The sequence below is a fragment of the Chionomys nivalis genome, chromosome 17 (assembly GCF_950005125.1).
Source record: "Chionomys nivalis chromosome 17, mChiNiv1.1, whole genome shotgun sequence".
NCBI lineage: Eukaryota > Metazoa > Chordata > Mammalia > Rodentia > Cricetidae > Chionomys > Chionomys nivalis.
The window spans coordinates 40,631,522-40,652,160 of record NC_080102.1 but is presented as its reverse complement, the minus strand read 5'-3'; the positions used below and the strand labels follow the sequence as shown (position 1 = coordinate 40,652,160).

The window sequence follows — 20,639 nt, the reverse complement described above, 5'->3', positions numbered from 1 at the left end:
AAGGGATTAATAAGAAAGAAGTCAGAAGGGGCTGGAGACTGAGCTCAGCATATAAGGGCATTGGCTGCTCTTCCAGAGGACCCAAGATGGGTTCCAGCACGTACACTGTAGCTCACAGACATCTGGAACTCCAAGGGAATCCAACATCCTCATTTCACCTTCATGGGCCCCGGGCACACACCTGGGTACACAGGCATGCATACAGCAAAAACACCCATTCACATAAAATTTTTTAAAAGAATGAAAAAAGAATGGTGGCTGGGGCTGGTAGCTCAGCTCAGAGGCAGAGAGTGAACTAGCATGCATGAGGTCCTAGGTTTAAGTCTGGATCAGAAGAATGGGATGGCTGCAGGGGCTGGTAGATGCTCTGGGGAGAGCAAGCTGCAAGGAGGTGGACTCGACTGGACACTCAGTCTCATACAGGAAGCTCAGCAATGGCCTCTGTGATGGAGAGTTGGGTTTCAGGCTTGTTCACTGAGCAAAGCCATGTGCTGATCCTCAGAGGAAGTGTGAGAGGGATTTGTTTCAGGTGGTGTTAGGTTTGGATTAGAGTCTAAGTGTGACTTGTGCCAGCTGCAAGGAGATGGGGCTTGATGGAGCCTTGTGATCTGACCACTGGAGTGACTTCCCCGAGCCTGGGCTTCCCCTAAGACTGACTCCGAGTATCCAAGTATATGGCATATTCTCTCCTCTCTCTCTCTCTCTCTCTCTCTCTCTCTCTCTTTCTCTCTCTGGTATATGGACATATCTGAATAATGTGTACATGTGTGTTTACACGCGTGCATATGCAGATATATCCATGTGGGTGTGGCAGCCAGAAGCCTACATAAGGTTCTACATTGGGTGTCTCCCAGTGTCTTTCTCTCTTGCCCTCCACCTTATTCTTTTAGGACGGGGTCTCTCACTGCACCTTTGACTCATCGATTCTGCTAGGCTGGCTGACCAAGGAGCTGCAGGGACCCACCCATCTCTACTATCACCCCTAATGCCACTCATCCCCCACACGCTGGGGTTGCAGACATGAGCTACCACACCTGCTTGTATGTGCTGGGGAACTCTAATGCTCCTCGAGCTTGCAGAAAAGAAAGCACTTTATCGACTGAGCCGTCTCCCTATCCACTTTCCAGAGGATGCTTTCAGTCTTTGTTTGTCTATTTATTTGTTTTGTTTTTGTTTTTAGAGACAGGGTCTCTCTGTGTAACCATCCTGGCTGTCTTGGAACTCACTTTGTAGACCAGGTTGGCCTCGCACTCACAGAGATCTCCCGGCCTCTGCCTCCCGAGTGCTGGGATTAAAGGCATACGCCACCACCCAGCTTATTTATTTTTATGTGCATTGATATTTGGCCCGCATGTATGTCTGTGTGAGGGTGTCAGATCCACTGGAACTTGAGTTACAGTTGTGAGCTGTCATGTGGATGCTGGGAATTGAACCCGGGGCCTCTGGAAGAGGAGCCAAATGCTCCTCACTGCTGAACTATCTCTCCAGCCTGATGTTTTCAATCTTCTAACAATAACAATGGGAGATGATCAAAGAACTGCTTTGAACATCTTCAAATGCCTCCTGGATGGAGGCGCTGCCCCTCCCTGTACCTTGAAGTTGGTCCCTGCCCAAATGTCCTCTGACCCAGGATGGAACCCAGCACCTGCTCTGAGGACACACCTAAATGATGCTTTCATTGTCATCTGGTGCATTATGTAGAAAAGGGTCAGGGGATTGCCAGGGAAGAATTCTCCTTTCCTCAAATACAAGACCAAGATTGTAGGGGGAGAGAATAAGCTGTCAGCGGCCAGCACCCCACACTACCAAATAGATCTGTATCTTCCTGTCCCCAGTCTGCTACAGTCTAGCCCTGTGAGGGGGTTAGGAGGCTGACCTGACCCACGTTCAAGGCCCCTGCTAGCACCCAGAGGTCCTCTGGGCTCGCTCAAGGCCTCTCTGTCTCTCTCTTCTCAGAGACGAGTGGATGCCTGTCTCGGTCCAAGGCCTCTGCCCAGGCGCAGCTGTCCTGCGGCAAGGTGGGTGGCGTGGAGAACTGCTTCCTGTCCTGCCTGGGCCACAGTCTCTTCATGCCAGGTAACCCCTGGCCCTCTGGGTTGGGATGGGTCAGTATGTTGCTTCCTGGGGTGCACACCTGCTTCCTACTGCTCAGCAGGACAGAGCCCAATGCGGGGCTCCCAGTCACAGAGCTGTCCCAGGCAGGTAGCTTTCGGGCACTCTGTGGGCCTGGGCTGCCTCCACAGAAGCCAGTGTTGATCTTCAATTCATTCAGCAACACCTTGGAGACCTCAAGAATCTGGGACCCTAGGAGAGGTACACCCTTGCCAACCTTCCCCACTGACCTCTCCGCAGACTCAGAAACCAGCTACATCCTGAGCTGTGGTGTCCCAGGTCTCCAGGGCAAGGCGCTGCCGAAACGCAACGGCACCAGCTCCAGTGCAGGGCCCAGCTGCTCAGGTAACCTTGGGCCTGTCCACACCACACAGGCCGAAATGATCATTTCATTTTTCATCCAGTGCATGATTTAGGAAAGGGTAGGGGATAGCCCAGGGAAATGTTTTCCATTCTGGGCCCAGCCCACAGCCAGGGAGCTGCAGGAGGCCTTTCTGACTGAGGTCACAGTAGTAGAGAGATTTAGTAACTTCAAAATGTTGTGATCCCATGACCGCTGTTACTGCCGTTGTTTGAGACAGGGTCTCATACAGAGCCCAGGCTGGCCCCCATCAAGCAATGTAGCAAAGGATAGCCTTAAACTTAGCCGACAGAGCAGCCCTTGGACAATGTGCTCAAGAGGCGCTCAGAGTCCCTGTCTCTCAAAACCAAGCCTGCTTCCAGTACAGCAGAGAATTCTGGGATGCTGTGCCTAATGCATCCAGGAAGGGTTCATGAGCTTTTGGGGTCACAGGACTCTGGTCCATGGAGCTGGGGTCTGCTCTGGAGAGGTCTATGGTTCTAGGTGTCCTAGGGTTTGAAGCCCTCGCCCTTCCTTGTCCTTCTCTGTCTGTGACTGTGGTCATGAAGGAGGAGGTAAGCGGCGTTCTTTCCCCACTGGGGGGACCTCTCCCTGCCCGTGGCCTTGAGTTGGACCCCACCAGCACCTGTTTCAGGCCTTACAGGGAGAAAAATAAGTGGGGCAGGGAAGGTTCCTCCAGCCAGGAGGCTGCCGGGGCAGAATGGCCCACACACCAAGCCCCACCCAGCTCCAGAAGGACCCGTCCTCTGGCAGCCCCCGTCCCCCACTACCTCCTTGCCCACAGGAGAGGCCGCCACCTGGGGGAATTTTGGCTTTCCCCAGATGCCCCCACCACCCCCATCAGGCAGAAGGCCCGCTTCAAGATCAGAGATGCCAAGTGCCATCTCCGGCCCCGCAGCCAGGAGCGAGCCAAGGATACCCTGAGGCACCCCCTTCTGGGTAAGTGGACCGTCTTCCTCCTGCTTACCAGGGAGCAAAGGTGAAGTCCACCAGGGCCCCTTAGTCCTCCGAGTCATGTCTGGCCTGTACTAAGCAATGGTCATGAGAGGGAAACGTGGGTGCTGAAGCACCTAGAAGGCCACTGTCACAGCCTCACAGAGGATTAAATCTCACACACACACACGCATGCACGCACACACACACACACACACGTACACATTCTCTATGGCCTGGTGGAGCCCTGACAGAAGAGCTTTCAGGTGTTGGGTGGGAGAAACGCAGGCAACAATGCAGTAAGAGGCCAAAGAGGGAAATCCCCATCTCTGGTCCCTGGAGATCCTCCCACAGACCGTGAAACAGAGCCCTCAAGAGGCTTTACCTGGGGTGTAGGGTCCCTTGGCCAGACTCTCGGCAGGTGCTGAGTAGACACATGGTCTCCTCGGTAAGTATTATGGGGTACCTCCATGTGTGATGATATGTCATTCATGCTGGGCCTGAGACTCACTTCAACCCCCAGTGCCTGTGAGACCCTGAGCAGCTCTGGTCTTCTGCAACCTTGGTGTCCCCATCTGTTCCATGGCCTCCTGGACATGGAGGGACCTTTCCCATGAGAGTTTGCATGTGGGGCCAGGAAGGACCCTCCTTCCAACACAGATCACCTTTGCCACAGTGCACCAGCCTTTTTCTTTGGGGCCACCAACCAAATCATGACAGAGACTTATTAATTATGAATGTTCGGCCTAGCTTAGACTCTTTTTGGCTAGCTTTTTTTTTTTAACTTAAATTAACCTGTTTCTCTTCACCTATGTTTTGCCTCAGGGCTTTTTACCTTTTCTTTCTGTATGTCCTACTTTTCCTGCGGCTTCCACGTCTTCCTGGCTGGCAACCCAGGCATGTCCCTTTCTCTCAGTCCCCTATCTTCTTCTTTGGTTCTTCCCAAGCCTAGATTTCTCCTCCTATTTATTGTCTCTGCCTGCCAGCCCTGCCTATCCCTCTCCTGCTTAGCTATTGGCCATTCAACTTTTTATTAGACCAATCAGGTGCCTTAGCAAGGTGAAACAAATGTAACACACCCTCACATAAAGGAATATTCCACTGCAGAAACAAGTGTAACACGTCTTTGCCTAGTTACTATTCCACAACACCACAGTGTTGCCTTCTCTGTTCAGACAACTGCCACGTGACTTTTGTGACCCTCAAGTGTGACTCCTCCAAGAAGAGGCGCCGAGGCCGCAAGTCCCCATCCAAGGAGGTGTCCCATATCACGGCAGAGTTTGAAGTAGAGATGAAGATGGACGAGGCCTCAGGTGGGTGATGTGTTCTTGGGGGCTGAGAGTCTGTTAGACCTGAGACTGAGTGAGCGGAAAGGAAGTAGGGACTCGCAGGGAATTGCTACACACTGTGGGCCAAGCCCTGTAGCCCCCAGTGCAGGAGGCAGCTCAGGGTAACACTTGGAGCACAGCTAAGGGGCAGAGACAGCACGAGAAACCCAACTCTATGTCCCTACTGGGGCAGGAAAGATAGGGCAGAGCCTCCCCAAAGTGTCTGAGCCAGGCCCTCTTCTCAGCCACGGGGGGGATGGGGGGGGAGGCACACTGAAGGGAGGCTTGTAATACAGGCTTGTGCTTCATACAAGCAATTCTTCTTAGCTATACCGGCAGGTGATGGGTCAGTTCTTTGCTTTTTTATTATTTTATTTTTGTTCCTTTTGAGACAGGTTCTCGCTTTTATGCAGTCTTGGCTATCCTAGAGCTCTCTATGTAAACTGGACTAGACTCAAACACACAGAGATCCTCGGTCCTCCTGCCTCAGCCTCCCAAGAGCTGAGATTAAAGGCATGCCGGCCCTGAAAACCTTTTAAAGCAAATTGAAATCAAAATTAATCTGTAGAAGTGGTGAAGAATGGGGTTCAGGGAGAGGAACAGAGTAGGTAAAGGCGCCGAGGTCAGAGAGAAGAGGACGTACCCAGGAAGCGGTGAGGAAGAGGAGCAGAGGCAAACAGGAAGCAGAGAGACAGAGAGGGACCCTCGAGGATCTGCCTCCATGGCCTACTTCCTCTAGCTAAGCCCTACTGCCTAATGTTTCCAGAACTTCTCCATCTAGCACTGCCAGCAAGGGACACACCTTCAGTGCAGGAACCTTTATGGAGGAGGTGTGGGGGGGTGCTGGTGCACATGGTGGGAGGAGGGGAATCAACCATGTGAAGACAAGAGGTCAATATACAATTTGTTTCTTTTCTTTTTTCTTCTTCTTCTTTTTTTTTTTTTTTTTTTTTTTTTTGAGACCGGGTCTCACTATTTAGCCCTGACTGGCCTAGAACTTGCTATGTAGACCAGGCTAGCTTGAAACTCACAAAGAGCCTCTGCTTCCTGAGCCCTAGGATTAAAGGGGAGTGGCCACACCTGACAGGGTCTCTCACTGAACACTGGGTGCCTTGTCTCAATAGATTAACTGACCAAGGAGCGCTGGACATTCACCTGTCTACCTACCCCAGAGTGGGTTACACATCCCCTGGTTTTTATGTGGGTACTAGGAATCGGGGGATTGGAACTCAGGACTTCATGAGTTCCAGCAAGCACCTCATGAGTTCCAGCAAGCACTTTACCAACTGAGCCATCTTCCCAGTCCTGGAGGACACTTTACATCTAGCCTGTCAGAACTGGACACTACCCTGGGGACAGTGGCAGTCCTTGAGAAGGGGCAGAGGCCTTACTCAGACTCAGATCTGCTTTGTAGCCTTGGCTAGACCATGCCTCTTAGACCCTCAATCTCAGTTTCTGTCACACACCTCTAAAGCTCCCCACACTCCACCGACCCAGGTCTGTTGTGAGACTGTACTGAGCTGTGAAACCCAGCGCAGGGACTGGCTTGGGGGAGCTCTCAGCAAAGAATGCAGCCACCAGCAGGTTAGAGTTACTGTCGCTGGGTCCCTTCCTCCCCTGCAGACACCTGTGAAGCAGACTGCATGAGGAAACGGACCGAGCAGAGCCTGCAGGCCGCCATCAAAACTCTGCGGAAGTCCATCAGCCGCCACCAGTTCTATATCCAGGTCTCGGGCACTGAGTACGAAGTGGCCCAGCGGCCAGCCAAGACGCTGGAGGGGCCAGGGACATGTGGCGCAGGCCAAACACTACAAGATGGCAAGTGTGGTGAGTCCCCCTGCTCGTGGCCCCAGACACTGACTCCTGACACTGGTAACTTAGTAGACAGCAGTGGGCATACAGGGAAAACAGACGTGAGCAGGGAGGGAAGGAATGGTCTGCCAAGGAGGAGAGTGAAGGACTTGCTGTTATCACTGCCATTTGGAGAATGCGTCCTCTCTTCTGGTGCTGGGCCAGGCAGGGTCTCCTCACTGTAGCCCTGGAAGAGGGAACAAGACAGCAAAGTCAAGGAGGTGAGGCATGAGTGCCCAGGGGCCGGACTGGGCCCGCTTAAGTCTGCAGTGTGGTACAGGAGAAGAAGGTGTGTGAGCTGAGGACCCAGGAGGCTGAGCCAGGGCTGAGCAGCACAGTTGTCTCCTGGCCCCTCGAGGAAAGAAGCTGGAGAATGTAACCGCAGCCAGACCCAGGCAGTCTCCCATAGGAATGGCCTGTCAGAGGGAACAGATTCAGGGCCAGCACAAGGCTTGGGTGGTAGCGGAGTCCTGGTCCTCCTAGGCATGATGGAAAGTGTACAGGTAACTGCACACAGAGATGAAGCAGAAAAGACAAGGCCGCGCAGCCACAGACGTGACTCTAAGTCCCACATGCCCTAGGTGAGGGAGCCTTCCTGTGGACTCCCTGTCTCCTTGACGCTGAATGCAAGGAGCTCATGCAAGGAAGGCTAAATGTGGGATGGAGAGGCCTGGAAGCAGGTACCTCACCATCAGGAGAGGAGAAGGGTGTTTAGAGAGGGATTTCAGGGGGCGGGGGTTCCAAGGATGTGGCCACTCAAGCCGGTACTCACCCACTGATCCAGGAAGTCGAGGAAGAGGGGACTGAAGGGCATGCAGAGACTTCCCACGCTGCTCCCAGGAAGGTGTTGAGCAGGCCTGGAGAACCATCAGGGGCCACACACAAAGAATATGATCTTCACATGTGCATGGGTTCCGTGAGGGACAGTGAGGGGCTCAGTGATAGCATCCTCTTCTTTATCTGGAAATCATTTCCGGTTTTCAGAAACCTAGTCGCACTAAACAAAATATGAGTATATTTCAGCTATGGACACTGTATAGCATCTGTTCCCTGCACATGCTCGCTCTCTCTTGCTCTCTCGCTCACTCTGTCTCTCCTATGTCTGTATGTCTCTGTATGTGTCATGTGATGTCTCTGTATGAGTGTATATGTCTGTATGTGTCATGTGTCTGTGCACATGAGTACATATCTGTCTGTCAGTTTACGTCTGTGTGTGAGATGATAATGCAGTCCATACTCATGCATCCAACCTGGAGATCTTCCCCAGCCTCCCCTTTACATGGCAGTGATGAGCATGGCTCCCTTTGCCCTTAGCCTCTTCCCTTACGAGTGTCTTCGGTGGCCCTCAGCAGCCCAGCATCCTGCATCTCTGTGGTACTCTACAGTAATCTGTTCACCACCAGACTCTCTCACCCAGGCCTTCTACTGGTCCCTAGGTTCTGCACTGTGTTGTGTCTTTGGGTGCCAGCTCGCCCACACAGGCAGGAAAGGAAGAGGTGGTTGGGACCTGATAGAGACATCTAGGGGACAGATATATTTTGTAAAAGACCAAAAAGTCAGGCTGAGGGTAGGATGTAGGTCAGAGAGACATGGAGCCCAGAGACCAGCTGTGGTGAAGCACTGTGCAAACCACTGTAAGAAGGAGCAGCAGGGTCCAGCCTATAGGGTCCTCAGAGATGGCTGCCACCTGGGTGATGCTCCCTGCTCTTCCGGATGGGCCCTTAAAGCCCCAGGGATAAGGGTGTGTCCTAACTGTGAACAGGGGTTGGCCCCTGACCATTGTCTTTCACTCGGTCTCTACAGTGTCCTGTGCACCTGGAACCTACTTCAGCGGTGAGCTGGGCCAGTGTGTGCCATGCGTGGCGGGAACCTACCAGGACATGGAGGGCCAGCTCAGCTGCACGCCATGTCCCAGCAGTGAAGGGCTGGGCCTGGCTGGTGCCCGCAATGTATCCGAATGTGGAGGCAAGTGTGGCCTGCCTGGAAGGGGAGGACTAAGTGGGGGCAGGTTCCGGGCAGGGCCCACCATCCCCTCATGAGGATCCCAGAGAAAAAGCCAATGCCATGTACAATCGTAAACTGTGGTCTTGCTTGAAACTCTCCCCTTTCCAAAGCCACACAGTTTGCATAGTCAGCACGCACAAGAAAGGCCTCACGGTGTACAACTTACAGTCATGGACGGACCGAGGTGTGGCTTGTAAAGGAACACCCAAATGCTTAGGTAGCACCCCAAGGTCTGCAATCCACTCAAGCATCTTTAGCCATAACTCCTCTGCACAGAGAACTTAACGTGTTGTTTGCCCTGTTGGTGTCTGAGAGGCCAGTTTTCAGTTTTCACCAGGGGCAGTTGTATTAGCATACAGCCCTCCCCTTTACTGCCCACTCAGCCCCCTCTGCAACAGAGTTCCTATTGGCATCTCCTGCTGAGCCATGCTGGACTCACTCTAGACGAGCCAAGGGCTCAGCCCTGAAAAAGCATATTGTCCAGGAGGGTGGGCAAGCAGAGCCCTGGAAGAGTGCAGACCCCTGTGGCTGCAGCTACTTCCTGATCCTCTGGACCCCAAGAATGTGGTCCCCAGGAAATGGTGGCTAGCAAAGCACAGGGTAGCCATGGGAGGGGAGCGTCTCCACTTGGATATGTGCTGAGAATCTCAGGACCTGGGTCAAGAGGACCTTAAACCCACTCCATATTGGAACCCTTGTGCCCACATTTCTGCAGGAATACTGAGCTCGGGATAGCATTCCTGGGGTCCCTCTGGTCAGGGCCTTGGTTCTCAGATACCTCCCTCCCACCCCCAACCCCGTTCTGGCCTGTCATGCTGACAGATCCTGACAGATAAGACAGCATCAATCTAGAGCCCTAGGCCATTCTTTCTGTGAATACCTGAGTCCTGCCCCTGGGAAGCTGGGGCATGAACCCCCAAACACACCGCCTCCTCTGTATTCCAGCTTGACAGCGAGACCCCTTGCTCCTTAGCTCCAGCCAGTGCTGCTAGTGAGAGAAGAACAGTCAGGCTGGCAAGGCCACACAGCAAACTGTCAGCCTCAAGACCCAGATCCTAGTGCCTCCAACCCAAGTTACCCATTTTTCATTCCCGCCCACCCTGGAGTACCTTTCCCAGGGAGGGCAGGGTCAGCCTCTCATAGCCACAGCATCCTCCCCTACCTGAGCCGTGACCTCTGACTTCCAGGCCAGTGCTCTCCAGGCTACTACTCAGTGGATGGTTTCAAGCCCTGCCAGGTCTGCCCTGTGGGCACATACCAGCCTGAGCCTGGGCGTACCGGCTGCTTCCCCTGTGGAGGAGGGCTTCTCACCAAGCACACGGGGACTGCCTCCTTCCAGGACTGTGAGGCCAAAGGTAAGGGGCCAGCTACTCAGGGACACATTCCCTGACACCACAAAGGCCAACCCCAAAGTCAGAGGAGGGGGTCTCAAGACTCCAGTAGGGAACATGGGTGACCAGAACCACGTCACATACCACAAAGAGACAGTGTCTAGACTCAAGACTGTTGAGCGCCGGGAGAGTCAAAAGTAGGGATACCAGCACCTTAAGGGAATAGGTAGGCTGCTTAAAGGGGAGGTAGAGGACGATGACAGGAAAAGAGGATGATGGGAGTAAAGGGGAGGGTAGCGTAGCAGAGGAGCCCCACAAGAGCAGAAATAGCAGCCCCAGCCACCCTTTGGGCTTCCCCTCCCCTCTGCGCCCAGATCATCCCCTCCTCACCCACTGACCCTACCGTCTATTCCCCTACCCTGCTGGCCCTCTGTGACCCTGTGCCTCCAGCCAAGTCCAGGTGGCTGGACCCTCAGCGTCACAGAGCCTGCCATGGGCAGAGGGTCTCCTGACACCCAGGCTGCCCCGGGTCCTCTCCCACGCAGTTCCAGGAGCAGAACTCTGCACTCCACCCTTAGCTCCACTGCCCATTTGTTTTGTGGAAATGTCCGGTGTAGCTCTCCACTTCCCTCCCTTCCTGCCCTGACCCCCTCCAGTCATACTGTCCCTCCCATTGCACCCCTCAAGTAAGTTTGGTCCTTACATTGTTGCTGCATGGCTGGAGCCCCACACATCCTTGGTATGGACAACCCCAACCCAAGCTCTTCCTCACCCTCGCCATGAGGTATATAGCTTGGCCTCACTTATCCCATAATGGTGAGGAAAATCAGAGAGGTCATTTGGTGAGGAGGGTCTTGGGAGCACAGAAGTTCCCCTACCCTTGCCCATCATCACCCCTCCCCCATGTCCCCTGCAGTGCACTGTTCCCCCGGCCACTACTATAATACCACCACCCACCGGTGCATCCGCTGTCCTGTGGGCACCTATCAGCCCGAGTTTGGCCAGAACCACTGTATCACCTGTCCGGGCAACACCAGCACTGATTTTGATGGGTCCACCAACGTCACCCACTGCAAAAGTAAGTGTCATTCCTAGTGGGAGGGGAGCAGGGAATGCTGAGTAATGAGTGGGGGGGGGGGGGACAAGTGGGACCTCTGTGAGAGGAGACCGCCCGTCCCTGACAAGGCGGGGCGGCCCATGCTCTGCCCACTCTACAGGAAACGTGATTGCATCACAGTTCATAATTCCCCATGCATGCTTATCCCTACACGAGCCTTAACTCAGGCCAGACCCTACTCTAGTGTCTGGGTGCCCAGAGAGAGAAAGCAGATTCTGTGCCTGTAGATGGCAGGCTGTGGGCAGCTACCAAAGCCTGCAGCTATACAAGACACGCATCACCTAAGCCACCACCTGGCACTATACAAATACCCCAAAGCAATAGAAAGCAGGGAACTGAGCATGGACCATTGTGGAAGGGCTGGGGGAGGGCCTGATAGGCCTTATGGGTAGCTGTGGGTAGCTGAGAGACTTGGGTTCCAAAGGAAAACATGAACAGACAGTTTCACTTTTACCTACCAGCCCCTGGCTCTTGGCATAGCAGTCTTTGGGTATAACAGGATGCTAAATTAGGACTTTTACTCCATTTCTGAGAGCTTTTGTTGCTGTTGTTCTTGGTTGGGAGTTTTGTTGTTATTGTTTTGAGGGTCTCTCTGTGCAGAATCTTTCTATGTAACCCTATCTGACCTATAACTAGCTATGCAGACTAGGCTGGCCTTGAACTCACGAAGATCTACCTGCCTCTGCTTTCTGAGTGCTGAGATTAAAGGCTTGTGCCATGATGCCTGGATATTTCTCAGAGTTTGTAGTTTTCATACGTCCCCAATAAGTTCCTAGTTCCTCCCCTGGCTGTTGGTCACATCTGGAGCCACCCAGAAGCCTTTCACCTTTCACACCTGAGACACAGCTGGGACGTGAGGCTGACTGGGAGCAGGCAGCCTACAGAATACTGAGGGTGGTAAAAAACCAAGACATGAAAGCACAGAGTGGCCTGTGCCGGGGGAGGGAGGCCCATAAGAAAGGAAAGCCTAGGCTGGGGGTCAGGGAACCTAAAAGTATAGCTGAGGCCCTGCCCTCTGGTCCAGGCAAGACCCTCTCCCCCCCCCCGTGAGTCAGCACAAGACCTGATTGGCTGGCACGGGAGCACCTCTATTGCCTGTGAGGGCTAGAACACCCATGTAGCCAGCCTGACAAGTCCCTTGACCGTGGTACCCACAGACCAGCACTGTGGTGGCGAGCTTGGTGACTACACAGGCTATATCGAGTCCCCCAACTACCCTGGAGACTACCCAGCCAATGCCGAGTGTGTGTGGCACATCGCGCCTCCCCCCAAGCGCAGGATCCTCATCGTGGTCCCCGAGATCTTCCTACCCATCGAGGATGAATGTGGCGATGTCCTGGTCATGAGGAAGAGTGGTATGTTCTGGGCTTGGGACTGGGACAGTAAGACCAGACAGGCCCATGTGCCTGTGCCCATCTCCAGATTGGGTCAGCTCTACCTGGTGGGAAGGAGGCCTCAGAAAACAGGTGGCTCCAAGGTCCCCATGAGGTAGAACAGAAGCCCACCTGAGCCAGGCCTAAGAACTGGGTCACACAGAATTCCAGGGAAAGGTCATGAAGGCTTGGGGCAATCTGGACCTAGTCAGTTCTGGTCTCAGCCTTGCTATTAGCCAGTCTCTTCCAGTTGTCCAACCAGCTGCAGTGCCCACACACACTTTGTATCGCCATACCGCCAATGAGATCCTGGAACTTTCCTCCTATTCCATAGGCTTCTGACCTCCCTCAGGGGCTTAGAGGAGCCATGGGTCATCCAGACACACTTAGAGATGCCCAGGCTAGCCCTAGCTATGTACTCTGCAAGGTGAGGGAAGGATGAGAAGGGATAAACAGAGCAGACCTTTAGCCGGGATAGAGAAAGTGCATGCCCACAGGTCACCATGGTGAGAAAACCCAGGAAGGAACTGAGCACCCTGCAGGGACCTAACTGTTCTCAGCATCCTGTCCAGAAACTTCCCTGTCACTGCATGGTGAGCACCCTTAGGAGTGAGCTAAACTCAGAATATTAAAGGAGAAGGCCAGAGACCCAAACAGGCCTTAAACTACACTACTGGTCTGGAGCTAGACCATCTATGGACAGAAAGACAGGTGGGAGGAACGGGGGTGGCTTTGCTATAGATCCTGTGTGGCTCTGTTACCTTGCACATATACTACTTTCTGGTTGGCTAATAGGCCAGAAAGCCCCAGTGTGCAAATGGAGGGTTGCAGCCAGAAGGAGTGAGGGGCCTGCCCAGCTGGTCAGAGGCCAGCCTGGAACTCCTTCCTCCATCCGTTCCCATTCACTAGCCTCTGACCACCACCCACAGGCAACTCTCCCTTGAGCATCAGGGAGGCAGCCCAGACTTTACCCTTGTCACTCAGCCCCAGGTGAGAGGACTTTCTAAATCTGAGCTTCAGGTAGCCTTGGTCCATGCTGACTTCTGTCTCCTGCACCTGCTTGAGTTGGTCTCCTGTCCGTCATGGAGGAGCCATGAGCCTGAGGGAGACAGAGAGACTGTAACGGGGGTTTCAAACAAGTTACAGGAATGTGGCAGGAGGCAAGAAGCATGGGGAGGCTTTATGGACAGGGTGTGGAAACAGGCCTCAGAAGGTTGAGGCAAGCAGATCATAGTGAAAGGCAGGGCAGAGGAACAAAGGTGCTGGGTGTTCAAGCGTGAGAGCTTGGCATGGGGGGCGGGGTGTGTGTGGCCTGAGGCAGCAGGCTGTATGTAGACCAGAAGCAGCATTGCGAAGGCTTGCATCCTTGCAGCCTCTCCCACGTCGGTCACCACCTATGAGACCTGCCAGACCTATGAGCGGCCCATCGCCTTTACTTCCCGCTCCCGCAAACTCTGGATCCAGTTCAAATCCAACGAAGCCAACAGCGGCAAAGGCTTTCAAGTGCCCTATGTCACCTATGATGGTAAGGCACCCCTGTCTTGTCTCAGCATACTCTGCGCCAGCCAAGGCCTGGCTTGGGGACTCAGAAATGAGTTGTACATCCCTGTCTCTGACAAGGCATAAACCCAAAGACAGAACTAAGGACTAGGAAATATGGAAATCCAAGGGGTGTGGAGTACAGGCAACAGAGGGGGCCATCAGTGCTGTCTGTGGGCGTCACAGAAGGTCCTGCCCCACCTTCAGGGATTGCAAGGTTAAATAGGGACAGTTAAGCCACCAGGAGGACAAAGCAGGTAGAGGGGACCCCAGAAGCAAAGGCCAAAAGGCAGCGCTACATCCAGACACCACCAGCTGTCCAAGGCGGGTCCAGGGCGCTGGGGAGGGCAGAGGAGGGAGGTGCAAGGTCTCAAGCCCCCCCACCTTCCCTCTCCCTGCTGGCCGGCTCCCAGAGGACTACCAGCAGCTAATAGAAGACATCGTACGTGATGGGCGCTTGTACGCCTCGGAGAACCATCAGGAGATTCTGAAAGTAAGTTTTTCAGAAGGGAATCCCTGTGACTCTGTGGGGTCATGCCTGTCCTTGCCCTGACTCCTGTCCCCTGGAGAAGGAACGGGAGGAGAGTGTTGGGTCAAGGGCCCTGATATAGGACTGGATCTGAATGTCTGCCACCAGCTCCCACATCCCGCCCCCCACCACACACACACACAGTCCACGAGGTTTGAGACAGGTTAGCTGCCAGGTAGATGGGGACCAGGACCTAGTGAAGAGCTTTGGTTGAAGCCCTCGGTCTCAGCCTCCTGTCTGTAAAATGTGGGTGGTTCTACAGACAGTGTCTTAAAACCAATGGAGCCAACCCACTGCCATTGGGCTTAGACTCTTCCTTCTCATCCTGCCTACTGCCTTGAGAAACAGGGCACTTATGTCACAGAGGGCAAACTGTGACTGTGTCCCCCCCACACACAAACACACAAACACACACACACAGGCACTAGCCCAGTGAATGGAACCAGTCCTGGATGGGCTTGGTGGACCCTGGCTCAACCTCTTCATGTTAGTTCCCTCTACTTAGGACGATGAGACCAGGAGTGAGGCCACAGAGCCCCGCCCACCCCCGGTCAGCTGTCACTATACCCTTTATTCCACCAGGTGGCGCTGGGGTGCAGTGACAGTTTGATAGGCACAAGGTTGACCCCCTGCTCTCAAGCTCCTCGTTCCTCCAGGAGCTGCCTTTTGATTTAGGCAGAAACCAGATGCCCCCGCCTGCCCTGTCTCACAGTGTCCCCCACGTCTTGCAGGACAAGAAGCTGATCAAGGCCCTCTTCGACGTATTGGCACACCCACAAAACTACTTCAAATACACAGCCCAGGAATCCAAAGAGATGTTCCCTCGGTCCTTCATCAAACTGCTACGTTCCAAAGTGTCTCGGTTCCTGCGGCCCTACAAATAGCCAGCCAGCTGTCCTGCTTGGGGATAGTGGGAACCAAGGAGGAGGGGAGTGTGCCTTCCCTCTACTGCAGGAGCTGGAAGGAGGCTCTGCGGGCCTCCAGGTTGCCTTGGGAAACCCATGACACCTGCCTCTGGCAAAGCCATCCAGCCTGTACCAGTCCGTGGGAGGCCTAAACCCAGCCCAGACCCCTCGGGTGGGTCTGCCACTCCTACATGGAAACACAGCTTCACGAAGCCTTCACCTACCCTTTGCCTCTATTTCCCAGGACACCTAGAGCCTTCTCTCCTGAACCGCCCCAGTGGGCCTACCTGGGCCAGGACACGCTGTCCCCACCATGTGGGGAACAGGACTACTGTGCCCTTAGCCTGATGAGAGAGAGGAATGTGGCCAACTCCCTGCAGGCTCTGGAAAGTCTGGGCCATTTGTCACCCACACAGGGCCCGGCCGGGCCAGGAGGAGTGTGTGGAGGTACTATCTAGGAGGTGTTGATAAGCGGGTGCCAGCCTGTCAACTCACCACACCCTGCCAACTCCTCCAGTCATTGACACAGGACACCAAGCCAGGTCATGGGGCTCAGGGGACTCTGTGAGAGATGGAAAGGTCCTCCAGGAGAGGAATCCATGGGCTTATGCTTCGCCTTAATAGAACATCTAATGAAGTTCTATTTATATATATATATATATAAATATTAAATATATACACGTCTCTGTGTGGGCGGGTACTTTAGAAGTGTTCTCCAGCAGCTGTAATAGTAACCACTGTTGCTATTTAATCACTGGCCTCCCCCAGTGATTAAGCACCCCCCCAGCACTAGCCACCTCTGTGTGGGGGAGGCCAAGTGGCCCCCTCCCTCTGGCCTGGGGAGAACACAGACGTGCTCGAACATGCTGTTGAATGTGACTTCTTGGGGGTTGGATTAGGTGTTGTGGTGAAGCATTGACTTGGGGTTGTGGGGGAGGCTTCACAAGCAACATCACTCCCTCAGAAGAGCGAAAAGCAGCTGCTGCCCCCCCCCACTGGCTCTCACTGCCTGCCCTGTGCCTGCAGGTCATCAGATACAAGGCCTTCCTCAGGGATTTGCAGGCTGTGTTCAGAGAGCATTCCCCACTCCCTACAGCAACAGGAGGAGAAAGCCAGGCCTAGAGAGAGGAGGCCCTTGAGGCAGAGGCTATTGGGAGCTTCCTGATGCTTCTCGGTCTCTGAAAGAGGGGAGCTCCTGTGTGGCCAAGCTGAATGACATCCCACTGGCTGGGGAGTCACCCCATCACCGAGATCTTACCTGTGCCTCAGACTGTTTGCTGCCGGCTGTCAGAATCGTATAGAAACTGGTGTGTGTTTTACCAATTAACAGATGCTATAGCTTGGAGGACCGTGGGAGACTCTCAAAATGAACTCCAAGGTTTCCTGGTCCCCATCCCACCCTGGTGACGTAAGCGAGCTGCTTCAGAAAACACACGTGGCTCGCTGAAGACTGAAGGTGTGTGCGCAGGTGGTGTGTGGGGCAGGTGAGCCAGGCCTGGAGAACCACGGCTTGATGACAGGGCACAGCAAACACATCTGAGCTCCCTTGGAACTCGGGGACAAGGTACTTCCACCACATGCAGAGGAGATCAGCAGAGGCCGTCACTGCACTTAGTGGAAGGTCAGGGCTGAGGCCTCCTGCCTTTTTCCAGTCCACAGTCCCTGCAGCCCAGCTGCACGGGGAGAAGCTTCCTGTCCTCCTGTTGGGCCACTAATCATCCCCAGAGGGACCAACGTCCCCCAGGACAAATGAGGCAACACTCACCCTCTCCAGGAACATGAAGCAAACAGGGACACACATGAAGGTGACACACTAGGAGGGAATTGTGGGAAACAGCTCAAAAAAGTGATGATGCTCAAGAAGTTCTCCAAGGTGTCTGTCATCTACAAACTGAAGAACCGGAATGCTGGCAGTATTCAAACCAGAGACGCTGGGAACCGGGAACACTGGCAGTATTCAAACCAGAGACGCTGGGAACCGGGGTGGCCAGTATGAAACCCCAAGCCAGGAGCACTAGGTTGGCTGTCTGTCCCAGGTCCAATAAATCTGCCCTCCCTCCAGTTTTGCTCCCTACCCACACTGGTCTACCGAAGGAAGCCACCAGCTTAGTGAGGAAGGGGTTTTTCTCTAACTCCTGATTCATATGCCGGTAATCTTTCCCAGGATCCACCATTACTGCCCTGCCATACCATAAGAAGCATTTGGGGGTTCAACCCTGCCCAACTAAGATGACATATCCCCTTAGCCAACCCACTTAAGGGCTTTGGGTTTAGTCTTAAATCTTCTCAAGACCCAGAAAACATTAGCAATCTCAGGTTCTCCTAAGTCCTGCCTACAATTCCTAAGAGACTTTTAGCAATTGTCACCTCTGTGCCCATCAACACTCTCCAGAATGCCCCCCCACTGTGGCCACATCATGTCCAGTGTCCCCTGAGTAGGAGCAAGTACAGTACAAGCCAGGTCCCTCACTCTCATGTCAAGTTCTCATCCCAAAAAAATAGCCCCCAAAGCCCTGGTACCTGGCAGAGACAGAGAGGGCCTATGTCTCTCCAGTTTAATTTGTGCTTGGTCCCACCCCTGGTAGAGCTTCACACCCGAGGCAACCTGAAGACCTCTATGAAGGTGAGAGGAAAACCAAGCTGTCCCCTGGGTTCCAGATCTCAGCCACCATGTAAGACCTGGAACTGGAGGCACCCCAACAGGACACCCCGAAAGCCTTCCTGACTTGTGTTCCCGGCACCTCCTGGCACTTAGCTTGGCAGTATCCACCTGAGGAAGGAGAACAACCTGCCCTGAGGGTCAGTGGCCAGCCAAGCCCTCCACTCGTGGGTGGCAACGGCAGGGCACATTCTTTACCACTCAGAATGGGCCTTTTGATTGTCTGGGTCACTTGTACTGGTTCCAGGGCCTCTAGGCTGTGGCTACACCATCCTTCTCACCCCGGCTCCCTCCCCAATTCTCAGGTAGCACAACACATGTCACGGTGGCTACTAGTGGTGACCGCTTTCCCAAACTCTGGCTCCCCCAGGGCAGTCTTCCCAAGGTCCTTCCTCACTTAGTGGTCACAGATACTCAGGGGCCCAGCCCAAGATGGAGACCTGGACCGCCTTTCCCCTCCTGACATCTTTTAGTTTGGAACACACAGATGAAATAGAACCAAAATACAAGCCCCAAATCCTGATTCAAGAGCTTTACTAGGGAGCCTGCTCGCTCCGGCCGGTCAGGCGTGGGATGAACCCTAAACTGACACGTGGAGCTAAGTATCTCCCAGAGCCTCCTCTCCTCCTACCCCTCAGCACAAAAATAAGGGCCTAAAATGAGTTGGGTCGTTCGACAGACATCTACTGGGTACTTACTGTGTGCCAGACTTCTAGAAAAAATTGACTGGGGAACAGTATGATACAACCTACCCAGTACAGCAGCCTTGCCCCATGCCTGCTCGTCTACCACATGGCCTGGAGGACGGACAGGAGGGCCAGTGCTTTCTTCTGGCCCTGGGACTAGTCTGGAGAGTGTGACCGACCTGGCTAGCATTGTACAGCTTGCTTCACCAAAGGTGCACAGAGCGGTAGCCCAGCCCTGCTGTTCAAGCCTGCAGTGCCCGGCTGATGCCATTCAGACTGAGGCTGAAGGATTTGCGAGGGAAAACAGCTGTCAAACACAGAAGCGGCACAGATAGTGCCTCTCCAGGGTATGCCAGCACCCTGTGGGCTTCGACCTTCTCAACCTATCACAACTTTTACCAGTTTGGGGGGGACTCTTCAGGGTCCAGGTGATGTGGCATAGCTTGTGCTCCCCCCCCATACCCTGTTTAGACAGCTCCCAACAGTGGGTGTTTTGCTGGCTGTGCCCTCCCCAGCCTGCACCCAGCCATGCCAGCACACAGGCCTGGATGGAAGCCCTGAAAGCCTGAACTCTTTCGACTCAACAGGGAGCAACAGAGGCCTGGGAAATTCACAGTCCTTCAGCCAGACACTAAGCTGAACCCTCTCTGCCCAGGGCCCCCAGCCCTGTGACAAGGGTGGAGCAGAACCCATGGTTCAGGGCTGGGCATTTGACTCAGAGAGACCAAAGTGGCCTAAGTGAGCAGTGAGAAGCTAGAAGAACCAGTGTTGGCTCTGGTGATGCCTGTCCTTTACACACACTCGGAGAAAGGATGAACTTGGCTTCTCTTGGGTAGCAGGCAGGGTCCTCACCATCCAGACCTGACCTGTCACCACCACCCACAACGCCTGCACTGACCCTCGGCCCTGCACATGAGAGAGGCCCAGTGCATGTCAGCACTTACAGGGGAAACAGCCGGACTTTCAAACAGATCTGTCAGAGAGGTCAGAGCCAAGTGCACCCAGAAGCCATCCACACTGCTCTAGAGACGGATACCCTCCTGCGCCCCAGCCTTTGTCCAGCCTCCAAACATACGCAGTCTATCCAGGCTCTGCGTAGCAGCCCTGAGGCACACTGACCAATATCCATGTAACCGCGTTTGCCTTCAGCTGCCTCAGATAGTCAAAGCCTTTCTCTATCATGTTTCCCCCATGCATGTAATTAAACACTTGTGGGAATCACTTTAATAATAAACAGGAAATGAGCCTAAGTGTTGTCCATTTCTCATTTTCTTTAGAGTTATGACTGAGAGTATGGGAAAGACCACTGCAACCCACAAAAAAAAAAAAAAAAAAAAGCAAGCAAGAAGTGAGGGCCTTGAAATTTTCAAGCTCCTGCCTTCAGACTCTGTTCCAGAAACAAGTTCCAGAAGAATCTATGTCTGGTCTTGTGATGGGAAAGATTTCTTAGTTGTTTTTGTAAAGATTTTTAGTTTGAATTGTGTGTGTGTGTGTGTGATGTGTGTATGACTACAGTATCCATGCACACACACAACAACAGTGTCTACAGATGCCAGAAGAGACTGTCTGAGATCCTGGAGCTGGAGTAACAGTGATATAGTTGCTGGGAACTGAACTCAGGTCCTCTGCAAGAACAGAACATACTCATAGCCACCAAGCTGTCACTCCAACCTCAAAGGTTTCTTTTTAATGCTTTGAATTTGTTCTATTTTGGTTTTTTTGAGACAGGGTTTCTCTGTGTAGCCCTGGCTCTCTTGGAACTCCCTCTGTAGACCAGGTTAGCCTCAGACTCACAGAGATGTGGTGATATTTTGTTTGTGCTTTAACAAATAAAGCTTGCCTGAAGATCAGAGTGTGGGAGCTAGGCAGTAGTTAGTCATACAGGACACTATGGTGGTGCACAACATTAAT

The 20,639-nt window shown here is 53.6% G+C and overlaps 1 protein-coding gene across 2 annotated transcripts in view; it reads left to right on the top strand.

The window, feature by feature from the left end:
- Scube1 (signal peptide, CUB domain and EGF like domain containing 1) overlaps nucleotides 1-19,961 on the top strand; it is a 115,433-nt gene extending 95,472 nt beyond the window's left edge. For both annotated transcript variants that reach the window (XM_057791761.1, XM_057791760.1), the window contains 12 exons: nucleotides 1,957-2,076; nucleotides 2,353-2,457; nucleotides 3,296-3,412; nucleotides 4,582-4,719; nucleotides 6,358-6,561; nucleotides 8,389-8,550; nucleotides 9,777-9,944; nucleotides 10,837-10,998; nucleotides 12,195-12,392; nucleotides 13,783-13,935; nucleotides 14,363-14,442; nucleotides 15,210-19,961. In XM_057791761.1, the coding sequence (XP_057647744.1) occupies nucleotides 1,957-2,076; nucleotides 2,353-2,457; nucleotides 3,296-3,412; nucleotides 4,582-4,719; nucleotides 6,358-6,561; nucleotides 8,389-8,550; nucleotides 9,777-9,944; nucleotides 10,837-10,998; nucleotides 12,195-12,392; nucleotides 13,783-13,935; nucleotides 14,363-14,442; nucleotides 15,210-15,362 (1,760 nt within the window). In that variant the 3' untranslated portion in view covers nucleotides 15,363-19,961. The remainder of the gene's footprint in view (nucleotides 1-1,956; nucleotides 2,077-2,352; nucleotides 2,458-3,295; nucleotides 3,413-4,581; nucleotides 4,720-6,357; nucleotides 6,562-8,388; nucleotides 8,551-9,776; nucleotides 9,945-10,836; nucleotides 10,999-12,194; nucleotides 12,393-13,782; nucleotides 13,936-14,362; nucleotides 14,443-15,209) is intronic.
- The last annotated feature ends 678 nt before the right edge of the window (nucleotides 19,962-20,639 follow it).